Genomic DNA, 17,622 nt, shown 5'->3' on the forward strand with positions numbered 1-17,622 from the left:
TCCCACAACAATACCAATATTGACTTTCACAACTTCTATCTTTTTATCAGAAAACATACAAACAACAGAATTATTACAGGAAACTTGATAAGCTCCAATGAGATTTCTCATTAAGTCTGCAAAATGACCTGATGTGCATTGAAGACAACCTCTAAAAGAATACCATACCTTAGTAGAGATCCTTTGGAACAAGTTGTACATGTGAACATGAATGAAAACCCTCAACACATTAAACAATATTGCAAATAAAGCCAATGCGATCATGACCACTCTTAACAAGTTTGAATGGCTATACTTGGCGAACTGTAGTATCCAATGAACTTGATCAATATTGGCTTTCCATTGAATTGCCAACAAAGTTATCTACACCAATAGAACCAACATGGTTGTCACCAATATAATCATCAGCAACATAAACACTATCAATATTATGTCCACTTGAGTTAACACTTCAAAAATTATCTTCATCAATCATCACCAAAACCAATTCCATCACCAGAACTATTCACCTTATTACCAGAACTATCACCAACAAAACACATAACACCGACATTGATTCCACAAGAGTTAACATTTTCTTAACTACCACTATCACTATTATCACTGGAACCAAATCTATCTCTAGTACAACCATTCATCTCACTTTGTTCTCCCCCCTCAATCACAATAAGAGAGACTCCAATGTGGGTGTCACAAATGTCACTAGTAGAAGAACTGATTGGACGAACAACATAATCATTAGCTCTTTTAGTGTTTTCTTCTTCTTGAAATGCATACTCTAATCTACAATAATAGTGTAAGATTGAATGTCCCTTCAGACCACATATTTGACAAATGACGACATACTGAGACATCTTTGTTCTTTCAATAGAGAAGGCTAATATGTTATTAAGAGGAGCCTTTTTTTCTATGTCTCTTTCAGCTGCTAGTAATTGGATTTGCAAGTCTGCCATTGTAATTAGGGATATTATTTCTCGAATAATTGCTTTGTTGAGATTATATTCTGAAGGAAAACCATTAAGTATAATCACAACAATGCCTTCATCCTCCATTCTTACTCCCAATGCATCCAATTGGTTCCTTGCACGTGTGACTTTCTGCAAATATTTCTCAATTGTATACATTCCCTTTATAATTGTATATAGATCAGTTTTCAACTGCATAACATGTGATCTTGAAAATGTTTCATACCTATCATTCAACCCCATCCATGCTTCTCTTGATGTCTGGCTGCCCACCACATAATCCATTGTATCAAATGAGAGTGCAACAATCAGGAGACTTAATATAGCCTTGTCAATCTTCTTCCACTCTTTATAGTTCTTAGTTATATCACATGTAACTTCTTCATCATCAACTATCACATACTTTGTAGGAGATAGAGTACTGCCATCAATACAACCAAAGAGGTCATGCCCCTCTAAAAGGGTTTTGGAATTGGTATCTCCAAGTAATGAAGTTATTACCATCCACTATGCTCATCATCGTACTGAGCAACATATAAATCTGATATGAAGTTTGACTAGTCACCATATATGTCTTTCCGCTGAAACTCCAAGATCACTAATCACTAACCAACTGTTAAATCAATCTAAGAAACCATTCAACTATTGCCAAATGAGATGGCACTGAATCTGTCACTTGTACATCAACAGTATCAATGAAACTTCCAAATGCAGAATCATCACTTGAACACCAAAACTAATAAGAACCAATAGTTCAACCTCAGCAATCCACAACGACACAACCAATCCAAATATGTTTTCTCTGCACTTCTATTCCAGAATCCATAAAACACTGATCAAATTTTCACTGCTAAATAGAATTCACCAACCACTTCACCAAATCTTGAACCTAGCAGAACACCTTTACTTCACAATTATCACCAAAACTTTGTTCAACGTTCACAGTTCACTCTACAAACTCCACAATCCACTCCACATATTTACTTCTACAATTATAGATCTCTACTATTAACAAAGAAATGGCCTGATGTATCACACAACAAATTACAATCCATCCACATAACAAGCTACGAAAATTCTCAGATCATAGAAAAACTAGCATAATGGCTCACTGGAAACATGATTCTAGCTCCAGATGAAGGTAATAGCACTGAAAATCCAAATCAAGGCAAACAAATAGAATCAACTACAAGCTTAGCGAAGCCTCAGGATCAAAAACTGAAGAACTTTGCGATGCCTCGAAGATTGGGCATGAAATCGAGAACAAGGGGCACTGGGCTACTCCATTTAAAAGCTTTGGGACTTTGATTTCACAAGATTGGGCATGCAATCGATTGGATTAAAGCTAGGGTTTTGGAATTGGGGAAAACAAAACCGATGGCTACTGAATAACAGTGGAAGCTAGATAACATATAAAGCATCTATAGCATGAAAAAGTCCATAGGATCAAGAGCCGAAGCTCTGATACCATGATAACATGACATCTATAAACCCTAGAGAGCTTAATCACAACACAATTGCAGAAGAGATAAAGGAAGAAGAAGAAACCTAGAGCAAGCTTTTCTCTCTATTTAGATAAAATCCCAAGACATAAAAGAAAATACACAGAAGCAAGACTATTTATAGTGTTTGAAATACAACAAATATAAAAAAATATCTAAAAAGAAAATCCATATAAGCATTTATCAATGCCAACTATTGGAATCTGTCAATACTGATGGCATAGTCATAGTCAACATCCCACACGATTTTTTTTTTGGGGTCAATTTTTCACATCACTTCATTAGTAAACTAGTGACAAATGGGCATCCTTCTTTGCTTAGCTATATGTGACCCTCGTAGATTTATCTGACTTTCGTAAGCTAAGGTTCATACATGGATTGTCTGATCTAATTCAAGATGACAACATGCATGGATATAGAGATTAGTTAGATTAAAGTCGTTCTATTTCTAATTACTAGATGGTATCCACACGGGCATTGTGTGAAAATGATTAGAAATAGTTGATGATGTGCTGCAGAAGAGGTGTCTTTGTGTCATGAGTCATGACCTAAATCACAAATATGTGAAGTTGAAAGCTCGATCACCCTCAGAAAACAGAATAGGATTAACAAGCTGGTGAATCAGTATGATGATAATCCCTACGTACATTAATCTAGGTTTATATCTCTAATAGTCCAGGAACTTTTGGGCATCGATCACAATCCACCTATTAGTATCGTATTAGTTATGGTCCTTAAACTGCTTATGGAGCTTCCCATGGGTTGCGTGATAATAATCTTGGAACGTTTGGGTATATCGTTCCATATTGCAGTAAATACGGAGATCCGTATGAGGTCATAGCTTATAGGTATGCTGCTGGGTTTTTAAACTAACTATCCAGATCCATATGATGCCAGGACATATGCAACGAATGCAGGTAACAACTAACAACTCCGTAATCCGAAGCTAGATAGAGTTCCCAGATGATGTTACTGCTGCATTGATACTGTCACGTCTCGGAGCAATTGAGATCTTGACAACTGCTCAGAAGATTTGCATGGCATGGCGCAAAATCAATTTGTACCATTAGTCTATTAGAGTTAATTTACAAATTTGATGAGCATACGAAGCTCGAGAGATTTGCCGCCACGCCCTTGATCGTAGCTGTTGTAATCTGGTCGATATCACTATATCAGGTTCCAGAATTTAGGCAATGATTCACTTCTTGAGTATATCAGTGATTAGTAGTGTATATATATGCATCAAAATGAAGTGCCTAGCATATTTAGAATTTGTTGTGTGTGTATTTTGTGTTTGTGTAATGTCAAACATTGGTTTTGTAACTGTCTACAGTTAATAACCTAGACAAGGGTTTAAGTAAAGTGGCTTCCAAACTTCTTGCTGGAGAAATTTTAAGGTACTCACAGCCTCATGCGAAGCTTTAGAAGCAATAAAGCGTCTTGCCCTCTCTTAACATCGCTCAAGTATAAAGACGTATGACAGGTATGGCACACAAATAGCTCTTTGCCATACCGGACAGTTTATGCCATCTCCAGCTTTTCAAAAATCCAGACACAGATGAAAGCTTAGGCAATATATCGATTGGCTTGATCGGGAGGAGATCTGGGGACTATATATATTACACAAGTTAACACACTTGAGCTTGATCAGTCTGAACAGGACTCTCAATCATAGTATCAGAGATAATATCACCAGTCAGGAATATTACAGATCTATTAATCAAAGTCCCAGCTATCTTGTCCAAAAACTAACCTTAATTCTTTCTCTTCAGCAGAATATATTCATGCACCAGCTGAGGCAAAATTGATGTATTTAAAGCATTTGAGTAGTGACTACTTTCATAGACTTTCAATAAGACGTAGATATTGTTAGGTTAATAGTTTGGCCAAGTCTTGAGTACATAATTCTGCAGACACCTTTACACACTACACTTTCATTCACTTTCTCTCATCAAAGCAGACTAACAACCATGAAAATCTCAGGTTAAACATGCGAACCTCGTTCAGAAAGAGTAATCCTTCAAATCTGCCTTAGAGTCATCCATGTCAATGTCAGCTGCACACTCATCTTCTGTAAGAGGAGGAAGTTGCTTGCTCTTGCGTCTCAAGTTTTGCTTGTGCCACTCACTCTTGAAGTGATCCCTGAACTGCTTGGAATCACCAAAAACTGCATTGCAAGTGCTGCATTTACTTTGTCTCCCTTCTCCGGTGCCCTTCAAATTCCCAGTAGAGATGCTCTGTGCTTCCAATTTCTCACTCAATTGTGTGACTAAACCAGATGATTCCTTCTTTCCCAAGTTAGAATCAGCAGATTGGATGAGTGAGCGGGGTGGTTCGTCCTCGTAATCTTCATGCTGATCGATAACTGTGTCACCTTCTGCATGCACAGAGAGAGCAAGAACTTCATACTTCCCATGTAAATTCATCATCAAACCCTCACAGTCCCGATAGAAACCAGGATCAAGTTCACAAATCTACAAAATAATAGACCACATGATGAACAACAGTTAGAATTCAAAACTACCTCCCGCAATGTTGGCATTGATAAACAATATGAAAGGATGCAACGTAGTTTGGTAGTGAATAAAGAATTTAAATAAGTGCAACTTAGTCAAAGAGCAAGCTCGAAAGAATCTCAGTTTGCATGGCAGTTTAGGTAATGACGTTTATGAAAGTAAGAAATCCTTAGACGTACAATGGATAACAGATTTCCAGATGTATCTTGTGAAACAACAGAAGCATTCCAAGTTGTAAGCTTCTCCATGAGTGCTGAGACCTGTTGTTCAGGAACCTTGAGTCGCAACCTCATGGGAGACCGCTTGATTGGGAACTGCTTTTGCAGCTCATGAATGACTTCAAGGGCCTGCAGAAGAATAGTGTTAGCATTCTACTACATGCAGCATGAAGTATAAACATTGTACCTATCAATTGAACACGCAGACAGTATATCATATTTAACACCATTTTTAAATATTCATAAACACAGAGCATAATCAATCATATACTAAATTTTTAACTCAACTGAGCTTACAAGTGCCAGTATTATCCAAATTAGATGCAAAATTCTGAAGACACATTCGTACGACAGTTACATTTCCACTTGCAACTCTTTCATGACTTCATATTTACCATCTATGAAATTAAATCCAACTCAATATGGAACAGGGAGAAACCACTGCTTTAGTTCTTGCAAGAGGTACAGAAAAGAATACGTTCACTCACCTGCTTTTTCGAGCCACTGTGCGGATCCACATTAAAATGAATCTCATGCATCAACCTCTCAATCAAACTGATAGTGTAAGGGCGCCGAGTCTCTGGATTATATGTCTTCTGCATCACAATAGTGGCGATATCCCGAAACTGACTGGACAACTGAGACTCTCTCTCCTTCCCAGCAATCTGAAGCTCTCCTTTATCCAGTATCTACAACACAAAAACAAAACCACAAATTCAACACCGTAATCCACAAAGCTAATCGCAAACGTGAACAAAATCCACTTCTCTAACCTCCAAACAGATCTTCTCCTGATCATCCGAGCCAAACGCAGCGATCAAATCCTTGCTCTTGGCGAGAACACCTTTGGAAACATTCGAGTACACAGTCTTGGACTGCAACACCTCATCCAAATCTTTCTCCCTGTCTCAAAACAAAACCATTACCAGCTGCTTTAGAATTTCTTACTCTAGAAAACACCACTTCCTCCTACGAAACTAAAATTAACACAATGCTCATAATCTCTCCACACAAAGTCATATCCCAAATCATCAACCACAAGCGACCTCGGCATTTCGATTAACTTCAAAATACATAACAATCTCCACATCAAAACTGAGTACTATCTTAACCCAATTCACGAAGATAAGCTGAAAGCGCAAAGCAGTGTATCATATACAGTTAATAATTTGAGAAACAAGTTGAAAGAAGCTAGGGTTTAGAGAGAGCGAGAGCATACACGCCGGCGCGCCATGAGAGGACCTTGTTCTTGTAGCAAGCGATTTCGAAGCGGTTGCCGCGCTTCTTAAGACGCACCACCGCCACGTTGGTCAGCCTCTTCTGCCCTATCGGCTGCTTCACCCCTCCCAACCCTCCTCCCTTGTTACTTCCCCCCCTATTCATCTCTCTCTTCCTTTCTCTGCTCTGTGAGATGAAGAAGAAGAAGAAGAAGAAGAAGAAGCCCCTATTTCAACTTCCAGAATTGCTGTGGTGGCAGAAGAACACCCTATATATTAATCAAATGAGGAACCTCCCTCTCAAGCCCTTTCTAGTAACTTCACCAATCGCGTTGTCGGGTCGAAAAACGGCTATACGCTTCTTCTGGCCCATTTTAATAATTTAACGGGTCATCGGGTCGGGTAGGCCCAAATAAAATACAAAAGGGGTTCTATACTACTACCTCTTCTTCTTCTTCTTCTTCTTCTTCTTCTTCAGTTCTTCTTCTGAGTGTGAGAGAGAGAGAGAGAGAGAGAGAGACTATGCCTTCGTCCCACAGTAAATGCGAAGAAGAAGAAGCTTTGGCTCCGGAAGCAGACGACTCAAAGAGAGACGAAGCTAATGGCAAGAGCTCCAATTTCTACGACGTCTACGGCCCTCAGGTATACTCTCTTTCTCTGTTTTTGTATGTTGTTCTGTATTTTCGTAAATTCGTTATTAGGTTTTTCTGTGGTTTTGTATGTTAGCTTTCTGTTTCTGCAAGTTAGAAAGCTATTTGGATTCGATTTTCGGTTGCAAGTGTTAAACAGTAGTAATGCACTTGTGTATGTGTAACTTGAATTTGATGTTATGGAGAGCAATAGTGCATTGTGTTTAATGTTGTGTATGAATTTTTTGCAGGCTAAAGCAGGTGTGGAATTCAAGACTCCAGAAACTAGTTCTACTCTGAATTTCGAAGTAGGTTTTCTTAAGACCTGATTTTAAGTTGAATTTTTTGTCATTTGAGAAAGGAAAGAATAAGGTGGAGTTTTGTGTTGTGATGCAGGAGGTACAACAACTAGTGACGTGGGTGCTCGCTGATGGATTCATGCCGTCTTGGGTTTTTGTTAAGGTAAAATTTGAGCTGATTTACTCTTCCTGCTGTAATTTTGATCATTCTGTTATATGCATGATAACTGTTAATAAAACAAGGTTCAGCAGCTAAGAGTTGTTTGTTTCTTACTAAAACCACTTTATTCAATTTATAAGCCCTGAAGAGTTTAGCTGTAGATAATCTCTTGGCCGCCGCATCATGTAGGTGGAAGGCTGATTGTGTGAGATGTTACCGTGCCATATAAACTTATATGTGCATGTTATTTATTAAGGCCCTGGGTCGGTAACAAGGATTCAATGGAAAAGAAACAAAAACTCTTGGAGGTATTTATGGAGTGCTCTTATTTTTGCAGAACAAGCCCCTGATTCCCAAAGTGGTTATGCTTTATGTTCCAGGCCTGGATGCGGCTCTGTACTTATCGCAGCATCGACTATTTAAGGGTCTCAAAAAATGTTGTGGCAAACCTAGGCCAGTCTTAGCTCTCAGGTCAGAGATGAATTTTAATTTCCTGTGACTTTTGTAGACATTATTACCTAATTTTCTGTGCAATTCTTATTGTTTCGTCATTATCTATGCCAGACATATGCCACATGAAAATCATACAATTGATGCGCTCTTAACATGCAAACTGAAAAGAAAGAGGGAAGAAAGGGATCCAGCTAGGACAAAATCTAACCCGGAAAATCAACAAGGTTTGTAACATGTTCTCATTGACATTCATACTGAGTTATTGACCTTGTTTTTCTCGTCAATATCTTTATTTGAATACTAAAGCTGGAATTGGCTTGCATTGTATAATATTTTTAGGCAAATGCTATTCCAGCTTGATACTAAGCCGCAGGCACTATAAAACTTAAGTGGGTATCCAAGGTTACAGTAATATGCATGAACTTAAAATAGACAACCTATCAGGTTCCCTAGTTGTTGCATTGCTCTATTTGCTACTCTGAGACCATTCACTCAGTACTGCTAGTGTTTTGTTGGGAATATTGCTCTATTGTTTTCATAAATGTTGTTTTCCGTTACTAAGTGTCTGAGTTTAATGGGGTCCAATACATACTAGAATGCAAGAGTTTGAAAGTTCCCCATAACTCTCTTCAATGAGAAAATGCCATAGAGAAAATAATAATTTCTTATCCATATAAACAATTAGCTTGGCCTTGCATATGCCAAATAGAAAGCTTTCCCGTTTAGAATTCCTGTGTTCGTGGTATTAAAATGAGTTCCATTAGTAAGGATAGGTTCCAGACATCTTCCCCCTTTTTTGTTATCTATTTGAGCTCTACTGATTTGCTCACCCATAATCTTTTTACCTTGAATTATTAATTTTGTTACTATCATCTAATTGAGTCAAATATATGCAATTATCATCTTTTCTTCACTCATTTACATTTTTTTCTCACTCAATGCATACATCCCTCTATTAGACTATCTTGGTAGTGGAATATGCTAAATGCAACATCTGTTGATTTCTAACATTTATATATGTTATTTTGTCATATCAATATGTTAATATGTGTGAATCTTATACCAAATGATGTGGTTGTTATACAGATGATCCATCCCTTGAAGAACTTCTGAAAGATCTACCTTTCCCAATTACATTTCACACTCTTACAACAAAACAACTGGAAGATAATGGATATGTCTTCAATCAACCAGGTTACGTATCAAGTCCAATCAGTTTAAAATAAATTTCTCCTATTTAATTAGAGCTAGTGTCTGAATAAAATTAAAATACAATGGATATTTCTTCAATTTATTGCAGGTTTTCTTTCTACGCTTCCTGCTCCTTCTGGATCATCTCCTCATGAAATTTTAGCACTTGATTGTGAAATGGTATATCCTTCAACATTAGTTTTTGAATATAATGGCATGTATTGTTTTATTTCTATATAGTACTCGATAATTTTTGGCTTGTGGGGATGTTCATTATTGAAGTACATAATTTGCTATTATTTATACTCATTAGCCTATTCCGGTATGGGGTATCATTTCACCAGTGAAGATTCTACTTTTGTACTGTGGTACACAATAGTTCTTTTGCGTTGTGTAGTTACTCTTCTTCTTTTGCCTAATATGGAGTAATAGGAGTTTTAAACTGTTAATGATTGATTTTTTGTGAACCATTAAATATGATCATGGCAATGGGGCTTAGCAGTTCTTGAAATTTATGGGTAGTATATGCTTATTTTGTCGTATTCTAGACCTCTAGTATTATGATTTCATTGAGATTTACTGTATTCCATATCCGTGTGTAGTAGAATTTGTTTTGTGTAATCATGTAGTCCATGACTTCTGAGTTGGATTTGGTTACATAAAATTGGAAATATAAATGATATTGGAACAAAAAACAGAAGGAAACTATAATCTTCTTTCACTCTCGAGTAGCTTGGTTAGTTATTCTAGCATTTGGTGATGTAAATTTTTTCGTGTATATGGGTTTTCTCTATTTGTCTTTTTTTTTTCATTATGGTGTCGATACAATTTAGAATCAAGCTCTTTGTTAGTGATCTTGCATAGCCACTTAATTGGGCTGGGTTGGTGTTCTTTTGTTTAAGGGACTTATCTTTTATGTTAGAGGACTGGCATTATGGGAGGGATGGTTGATTCTTGTGGGACAGATTGCATCCATTGGTGTCTTCTCAATTGGGGAATGACATCATTGGAAAAGCAATAAGAATATATTGTCGTTATTTTGCTTGACACTCCTTTATATGAAATATAGAGTGCAAGTACGTAATGATTCATGTGAGGTCACTCTTGTAGTGAATCGGTCAACAAGTTAGTCAGAGAAACAGAACAAGCACATCAAACCAAGAGAAACAACCACAAAGAAAAAAAATACAAAAACACAGATTTAAGGTGGTTCAGCAAATAGTTTTGCCTACATCCACAGGACAGAAACACACACTTCCACTATATTATTAATGGGTACATAAGAAAGACTAAGAAAACAATGACTCTCTTCTCTTCCTACCTCTCTCCTCTCTGCCTTCTCTCACCCTCTAACCGATAATGGAACACATTGTGCTCTTTGTCTCTGAGATGCCTAAACCTAGAGCATAACCCCTCCTTATATAGCCATAAGGACAAACATGTTTTCTCACCAAATATGAATCATATTCCTAATAGTGGTAGGTTGTAAAGCCTCCTCCTATAAGTAAACCATCATTAATAAGGATTCCCTATCCTTACCAGAACATCATACTCTAAAAAACCATCTTAGGAAAAACACATGGGCTGGAAACCCAACAATCTCCCCCTCCAGACCATGAGGGAGGTACACCGGCGCGACTCCATCACCAGGAGTCCACCCAAGCTGACTTGATGCAGAATTATGTGGTTGGAGCATGCAGTTCCCCCTGATCGAACAACTCATCACCATGTCCCTGTTGGTGGAACAACTCTTGACCATCTTCACCCTGGTCAGAAAACCCGTTGGAAAATGACATTTGGGACCATTTTTCCAGAACGCCTTTCTTCCTTATATGGTCGTCACCATGACGCCGTATGTCCAAAGAAATATCACCCATTGCACTCAAGTCATCTTTATACACCAAGCTGTGTCTTGTACAAGGAACGACAAAACTCTCCACTAGCAACGTCCGACGATCGATTCGTCAACTTCCACTTCCCATCACCAATAAATTGGTGGAAACCTTGCCTGTCAAGGGCACTTGCAGACAGTATGTTGACACGTAGATCCGGAACGTGCCTCACATCCTTCAATGTCATATGGTAACCCAGATTAGTCTCGATGCAAATATCTCCTATTCTTGAAATCTTGGAGTAACTTGTAGTGCCCATCTTTAACATCTCAAAGCCAGGTGCCTTGTATGTACAAAAGAGCTCTAAGTTGGAACTAACATGACAACTTGCACCTGTATCCACGAACCAATCATGACCCTTGTCACCCACAAATAGACATTCTTGTAAAGTAAGAAGCTCATCCGAAACATCTGAAATACAAGTAGTATAGCCATTATCTTCACCATCTTGGTACTTGCCTTTCTTCTTGTTTTGTTTCCACTTTCGACACATCCGCTTCATGTGGCCATTCTCGCCACAATAGTGACAATCGCTACTGAACCTTTGACCCGAATTCTTGTCTTTATCCTTCACATAAAGGGCTCTTGCGTGCTCATTGTCTGTGCCAACACTTTCCTTCTTCGTTCTTCGTTAAGCATCAGAGAAACAGAATAAGCACAACAAACCAAGAGAAACAACCACAAAGAAAAGAATACCAGAACACAGATTTAAGGTGGTTCAGCAAATAGCTTTGTCTACATCCACCGGACAGAAACACACTTCCACTATATTAATAATGGGTACACAAGAAAGACTAAGAAAACAATGACTCTTTTCTCTTCATCTCTCTCTTCTCTGCCCTCTCTCACCCTCTAACCGAGAATGGAACACACTGTGCTTTTTGTCTCTGCAATGCCTAAACCTAGAGCATAACCCCTCCTTATATAGCCATAAGGACAAACATGTTTCCTCACCAAATAGGAATCTTATTCCTAATAGTGGTAGGTTGTAAAACCTCCTCCTACAAGTAAACCATCATCAATAAGGATTCCCTATCCTTACCGGAACACCATACTCTAAGAAAGCATCTTAGGAAAAACTCATGGGCTGGAAACCCAACAGTCGCATACCTATTGAGGAGCTCTAAGTTTAAAACCAGAGCTCTTTCTGTTACATCCTTAAATATTATCCCTGCTTTAATTGAAATTATACATTATAATATCTTGATATTTCTTTCTCATGTTATGCGGTTTATCAATTTTGTTTTCAGTGTATCACTGAATTGGGGTTTGAGCTAACAAGATCCACGCTGGTGACTATAAGAGGGGAGGTAAGTTCTGAATAAGTTTTTTAATTTATCAGCACTCAAGTTCTGAATATGTTGTTTCCCTCATTATGTTAAAGGTAGTGATGTTTGGTGTCATTTGATGCAAGAGTATCATGCCCTGTGTTTTCCACATTGACTAAATTAGAAAGCTGCATCAGTAAGTTCCTTTCAGTTTTTTTATAAAACTTGGGAAGTAACATTTGAGTAGCATGTAGTTCAACTGAGATTCTCTTCACAAAGGTGGATGAGGTTCCAACTCCATATCTCCCCTTCCTAGGATTTCAACAACAAAAAAAGTATAAGTAGAGAGTAGGAGATGCTATCTAATTTTATTGTAATTAGACATTCTCTTTCTTTCCTCATCCGCTCGTACTTCTTCCTTGTGACTTTTAGTTCCACTTTAGTCCCTTAGTGCACGTTTGGTATCCAGGATTATTCTGGGTCACTCTAATATTAATACTTGGGCTACTCACATTTGAGTTGGCTTACCTAGTACCAGGTTGAACCATGTTTGGTGAGCAGTACAAAGTAAGGTAGGATTGATACTAGTTCATGAGATCTGATACAATGCCAGAATAATGCCAGGAACAGCTAGGAGACACACACATAAGAATAAGAGTCAGACAATGAGCCTCTAGTTAATAGGTTTTTCTGAGTACAGAGTCGACGAGACCAAAGATCAATTCAATTGTACCATGCAAGCAAAGGAAGAGGCAAGATCTGATCTTGATCAAACACAGGTCTCCCTTAAAGTAAGAAATTGAACCCATATGATTCTCCTTATTGCTGAAAATCAAGCACGGGTCTCCTTGATCAAATTCTCCCATTTGTTTTAGTGCCTATTGGAATCAAAGTTAGGATTCCGGTTTTGGTGTGGTTATTGGAAGGTGAAAATGACTGGGTTTGATTGAATCTTTTTTAGTCTGGAGCTGAGACAGAGAAAGAGAAAGAGAAAGAGAAAGGAGGAGAGAGATGGTGTTAGCATGGGGTCTCAAAGAGGAGTACCCAGAATAACACCACATAAGGAGGTTGAGAAGAGGATGTGGTGGTATCTAGTGCCATTAACTTTCGTCCCTCTTCACAACAAATATGGGACAAACTTCTTAATACCTCTTATCTAAGGTTGTACCACTTAACACGGTCCACCAAACGTGCACTTAATGTACTAGAATTCAATGATTATGAAGAACACATGTATGGTTAGCCCACTGACACGTGCACAATTTTTTGTTAATGAAGAATATGCATACGTTTTAAGTTAATCATGTTAGGATATTTTTGACTAGTGGTCTGGTGGGATGGTGTGGGAGCAACTTTCATAGAATTGGTTTTTCAATGGAACTAGAAATGTAGGAGCATCTAAATGCATTACTTCTAATTATAGGGTTGACAAGAGACTAATATGGGACATGGCCGATGCTCTGGGGCATTGGTGAATTTTTGTGTCTTTTTTCTTTAGTTAGTTGAAAACATATATTTCTGTGGCTTCTACTCAGTGTATTTAGCTGTTTTCTGATTTGTATGGATAGTATTTTGTATATAGAGGTATCTGGGTCATTTGTATTCAATACTAACTTACCTTGCAAGAATTTGAAAAGAGTCAAATCACACTGCATTTGTATTCCATAAAATTAATCAATGAGCTGTACATATGAAGGTTTTGAATTGTACAAACAAGGGATTTTCTCTGATATCTGATATGTCTACTCTTTTATCTCAGATATGTGGACATGCCTTGTTGTTATATGTTTTTAGCATCTTGTTATCCTTTTTTGACTGAAGTATTAACTTATTGATAACACAAATGTTGCATATAAGCCTTTTGGGTTTCCTGCTAAGACATGATATTAAGATGTTGTGTTTTTTGAAAACTTGACTGGGATATATTAATCTAAGATTGAATAATTTGAAATTTCAATGTCACCATAGTGGCGTAGTCTTTAAATTCTTGTTGTCTCTTACATGTGTGTTTCTATAAATTTTTAACTATCCCCTATGATTTTCAGGTTGTACTCGATAAGTTGGTTAAACCGACAAATGCCATAACAGATTATAACACCAGGTAACTTCCAATTGGAGCTTCCATCAACCCTTCAATATAGGTGCGAGTCCTGAGACCATATCCTGTGGCTGATGATATTTACGAGTAACATGCTATTTCCTTTGTTTGAATATGGTTTAATATGCTCCTCCCCCTCCCCCTCCGCCCCCTTATTTAATCTCAAAACCCAAATCTACATTTGTATCCTTGGAGTTCGACTCTGGTTGTAGGAACTCATCTTAGTACCACTCGTTCTTGCCTTTATCCTAGTGATACGGTCTGACAGTCTCTTCAACTGCTGACACTTTCCCCTCACTTTCATTTTAGGAAATTTAGCGTTTCTTTTATGTTAGTTATGGTTGGGTTTTTAGTTGTGTTGGGTTTTTAGTGTTGTTGGGTTATACATGCATTTATTAGTATATCATCATCCGCAAGCCAGCTTATTCTATCAGTTATAGGTTAATTACAAGTCTACCATTTGATTTAATGTAATGTCAATGAGATTTTTGAATCAGTATAGGCAGAAGGAAATATTGAATAGTTTGACAAGAATCTTTCTATGCAGGTATAGTGGAATCACGCCTGAGATGTTAGACGGGGTGACTACAAGCCTCAAAGATATTCAGGTCTGTTACTTGAGTCTTGCTTTTCATAGTGTACACATGCATGCAGTCATGTACTTGCATGGTTGTGGATTCACATACTAATTTGATAATTTAATGTTATGTTCCGTTATATTTTTATATGCAGGAGGACTTCCTAAAGCTTGTTTGCAAAGAGACCGTCCTAGTTGGGCATTCGTTGGAGAATGACTTATTAGCTTTGAAAATCTCCCACAGTCTTGTAATTGATACAGCAGTATTGTACAAGCACCCTGGTCAGCGATCTTACAAAGCTGCTCTAAGAGTTCTTGCCAAGAGATATCTTTCTAAAGAGATACAGCAGTCAGGGAATGGTCATGATAGTACTGAAGATGCGAGAGCTGCTATGGAACTGGCGCTTTTAAAAATTAGACATGGTAAGTGACTATCTCAAGCATGTGTTATACCATTGACTAGTGAATTTTTGTGCTGCAATGAATCTGGCGCTTTAAAAGATTAGACATAATAACGGACTATCTCATGCATGTATTATACCATTAACTAGTGAATTTTATGGTGTTTGTGGAGATCAAGGGGTGTTGTTTGTTATTGATCTATGCATAGCTTGCCAAACAGTTTGGGATGTCTCTATATTGTCATCACTAAGACCTTTTGTTGCCCATCTCTACCTCATCAATTTTCCTAGATGACACATTTCATTATGATGAGCATACCTTCGATTTTATATAAAAAGATCAGAAAATCAATACCCGATATCAGAATTTGGCATCTTTCCCGAGGAATTTTTTCCCCAAGTCGAGAGATGCTTTTGGTGTTTTATGTCTGGTACTTATTTATTTATGCTTTTTTTTTGTTGGATAAGGACCTGACTTTGGTACAGCGCCATCAGTTTTCCGGAAAAAGCTACTAAAAGTTTTAAGTGATAATGGAAAGACCACCTCTATCATTGATGATGTTGCTGTTGTGAAGCGCTATGCCTCTGAATCATCTCATGCATTTCCTGTGGCCTCTGATGTGGAAGCTCTATCTAAAGCTGTAAAGGAGGTAAACTGCAAAGTTTTCATATTCACATTTGCTACATATTTGTACAGGTTTGTTTACCTCTGCTATTGGTTGTAGGCAAGGAACGAGAAGGTGCACTTTGTCTGGACTCAATTCTCAGAACTACAGCGGTTTTTAAAGAATCAAGCAGAGGATGCTGAGAAATTGAATGTAAGACTTGCTCAGATGATAAGCATGCTTACATGCCATAAGAAATCTGGTGATAAAAAAGGTATTAGATGGAGTTTGACGCCTGAACTAAAGGAAATTCTTATCTGCTTGGACACTAGAATACGGGCTCTCTATGCTGAATTACCCACCAATGCCATGCTTATCCTTTGTACCGGTCATGGAGATATAGCAACTGTAGATAGGTACGTACCTTACACCTTGACAATGCATAATGTTTATATTTCCTTCATGGATTAGTTTTCAGTAGCCTTTAGGGTTACAAGTCTGTCTTCCACCTCGTCGAACTGGACGACACCAATCAGCTAGTTTTATTTCGTTATGTTAGTTTGTGCAGGCTTCTTGTCACATTATGAAAATAGTCTGAAGTTTGTTTGTTGCATGCCTAGTTGACTAGTTGTGGTTGATTCATTGCTGACCCAGTTTTCTTGTTTATGAATCAAGATTAAACAAAATGCTCTCGGAGCGTGAAGAAACCACGTTGTGTCGGGAAAACATTGTAAAAGTTTTAACGGAACTCAAAGCCCAAGCTGAGGTAGCTTTATGTTTTGTGGGTGTGAAGAGTTGAGTATTTTTGTCCCGAGTGCATTTTATAACCTTGTAACCTATACAGTTCTTATATAGTTTTGATGTACTATACTCCATTGTTCGAACGTATTGCTGTTTCAATATATATTAGATGGAATTATCTCATTTCTACATACTGCAATAGTTCATTAGGCAACCAGAGATGATTTTTTCCCGCCCAATTTTACACTTAAAAAGTGATCCATTCTTATACGGGCAACATGGGATTGGAAATACCAAGAAAAGAAGAAAACTCTGTCGAAGATTTTGGTTCTGTAGGATTTGGGATTTGAATTAGACATTAAGATCGTACTCTTTTCTTTTTCGAGGTTATCAAGTAATAAATAAGAAAATTGAGTTTCAATTCATACCTCTTAATACGGCATTTAGACCTATTTCTTTTTTTCAAGTTAGTTTTGATTTTGTCAATGTATGTTAAATTACAAAAAAGACATATAAGAGTAAATCATATAAAAAATAATAATTCTCAACTTACCTAATATAAAGTATGAATGTAGATGATTCTCTTTCATATTCACCGTAGGAAAATCCCAATTAAGAATAGTAAATCGAATACAATGATTTCAATAATTATTTTTAAAAATATATATGTTATTGCTACTGCATCAATTACAAGAGATTTTCTCAAATAAGGGGGTTCTTATTTATTTAATTGGCGTGGAATTCCATTTTTGAACCACTTTCGGTCGAATTGTCTCATTTCCACTCTCTAGTATCTAAATAATATTATGTAGATCATCTATGCAAAATTTTAGCCAATTTGGTGATCGTTAAAACCCTCAAAATTGAAAAATAAATTAACGGACTGAATT

The 17,622-nt window shown here is 37.4% G+C and overlaps 2 protein-coding genes across 2 annotated transcripts; one reads left to right on the forward strand and one right to left on the reverse strand.

Annotated features, from left to right (window-relative positions):
* Positions 1-4,288: 4,288 nt before the first annotated feature.
* On the reverse strand, positions 4,289-6,596 carry LOC126782910 (uncharacterized). The gene is made up of 5 exons (XM_050508265.1): positions 6,421-6,596; positions 5,975-6,104; positions 5,690-5,890; positions 5,163-5,330; positions 4,289-4,941 (listed from the first exon to the last, which is right to left on the reverse strand). Exons 1-5 carry the CDS (start codon positions 6,582-6,584, stop codon positions 4,471-4,473), a joined length of 1,134 nt encoding a protein of 377 aa, XP_050364222.1. The 5' UTR covers positions 6,585-6,596; the 3' UTR covers positions 4,289-4,470.
* A 333-nt stretch (positions 6,597-6,929) lies between these two features.
* LOC126782906 (small RNA degrading nuclease 5) lies at positions 6,930-16,915 on the forward strand. The gene is made up of 14 exons (XM_050508262.1): positions 6,930-7,060; positions 7,299-7,355; positions 7,444-7,509; positions 7,844-7,977; positions 8,071-8,183; positions 9,046-9,153; positions 9,260-9,330; positions 12,293-12,352; positions 14,356-14,411; positions 14,956-15,016; positions 15,141-15,408; positions 15,855-16,036; positions 16,112-16,407; positions 16,667-16,915. Exons 1-14 carry the CDS (start codon positions 6,941-6,943, stop codon positions 16,788-16,790), a joined length of 1,716 nt encoding a protein of 571 aa, XP_050364219.1. The 5' UTR covers positions 6,930-6,940; the 3' UTR covers positions 16,791-16,915.
* The last annotated feature ends 707 nt before the right edge of the window (positions 16,916-17,622 follow it).

This window comes from Argentina anserina, chromosome 2, assembly GCF_933775445.1.
Source record: "Argentina anserina chromosome 2, drPotAnse1.1, whole genome shotgun sequence".
Lineage (NCBI taxonomy): Eukaryota > Viridiplantae > Streptophyta > Magnoliopsida > Rosales > Rosaceae > Argentina > Argentina anserina.

Coding starts and splice junctions, on each gene's coding strand:
- LOC126782910 (XM_050508265.1), bottom strand. CDS start 6,584: ATGAATAGGGGGGGAAGTAACAAGGGAGGAGGGTTGGGAGGGGTGAAG. Junction 5,891..5,974: donor AGGAGAAGATCTGTTTGGAG/GTTAGAGAAGTG, acceptor TTTGTGTTGTAG/ATACTGGATAAAGGAGAGCT. Junction 5,331..5,689: donor ACAGTGGCTCGAAAAAGCAG/GTGAGTGAACGT, acceptor ATTCTTCTGCAG/GCCCTTGAAGTCATTCATGA.
- LOC126782906 (XM_050508262.1), top strand. CDS start 6,941: ATGCCTTCGTCCCACAGTAAATGCGAAGAAGAAGAAGCTTTGGCTCCG. Junction 15,017..15,140: donor CAAGCCTCAAAGATATTCAG/GTCTGTTACTTG, acceptor TTTTATATGCAG/GAGGACTTCCTAAAGCTTGT. Junction 16,408..16,666: donor GATATAGCAACTGTAGATAG/GTACGTACCTTA, acceptor TTATGAATCAAG/ATTAAACAAAATGCTCTCGG.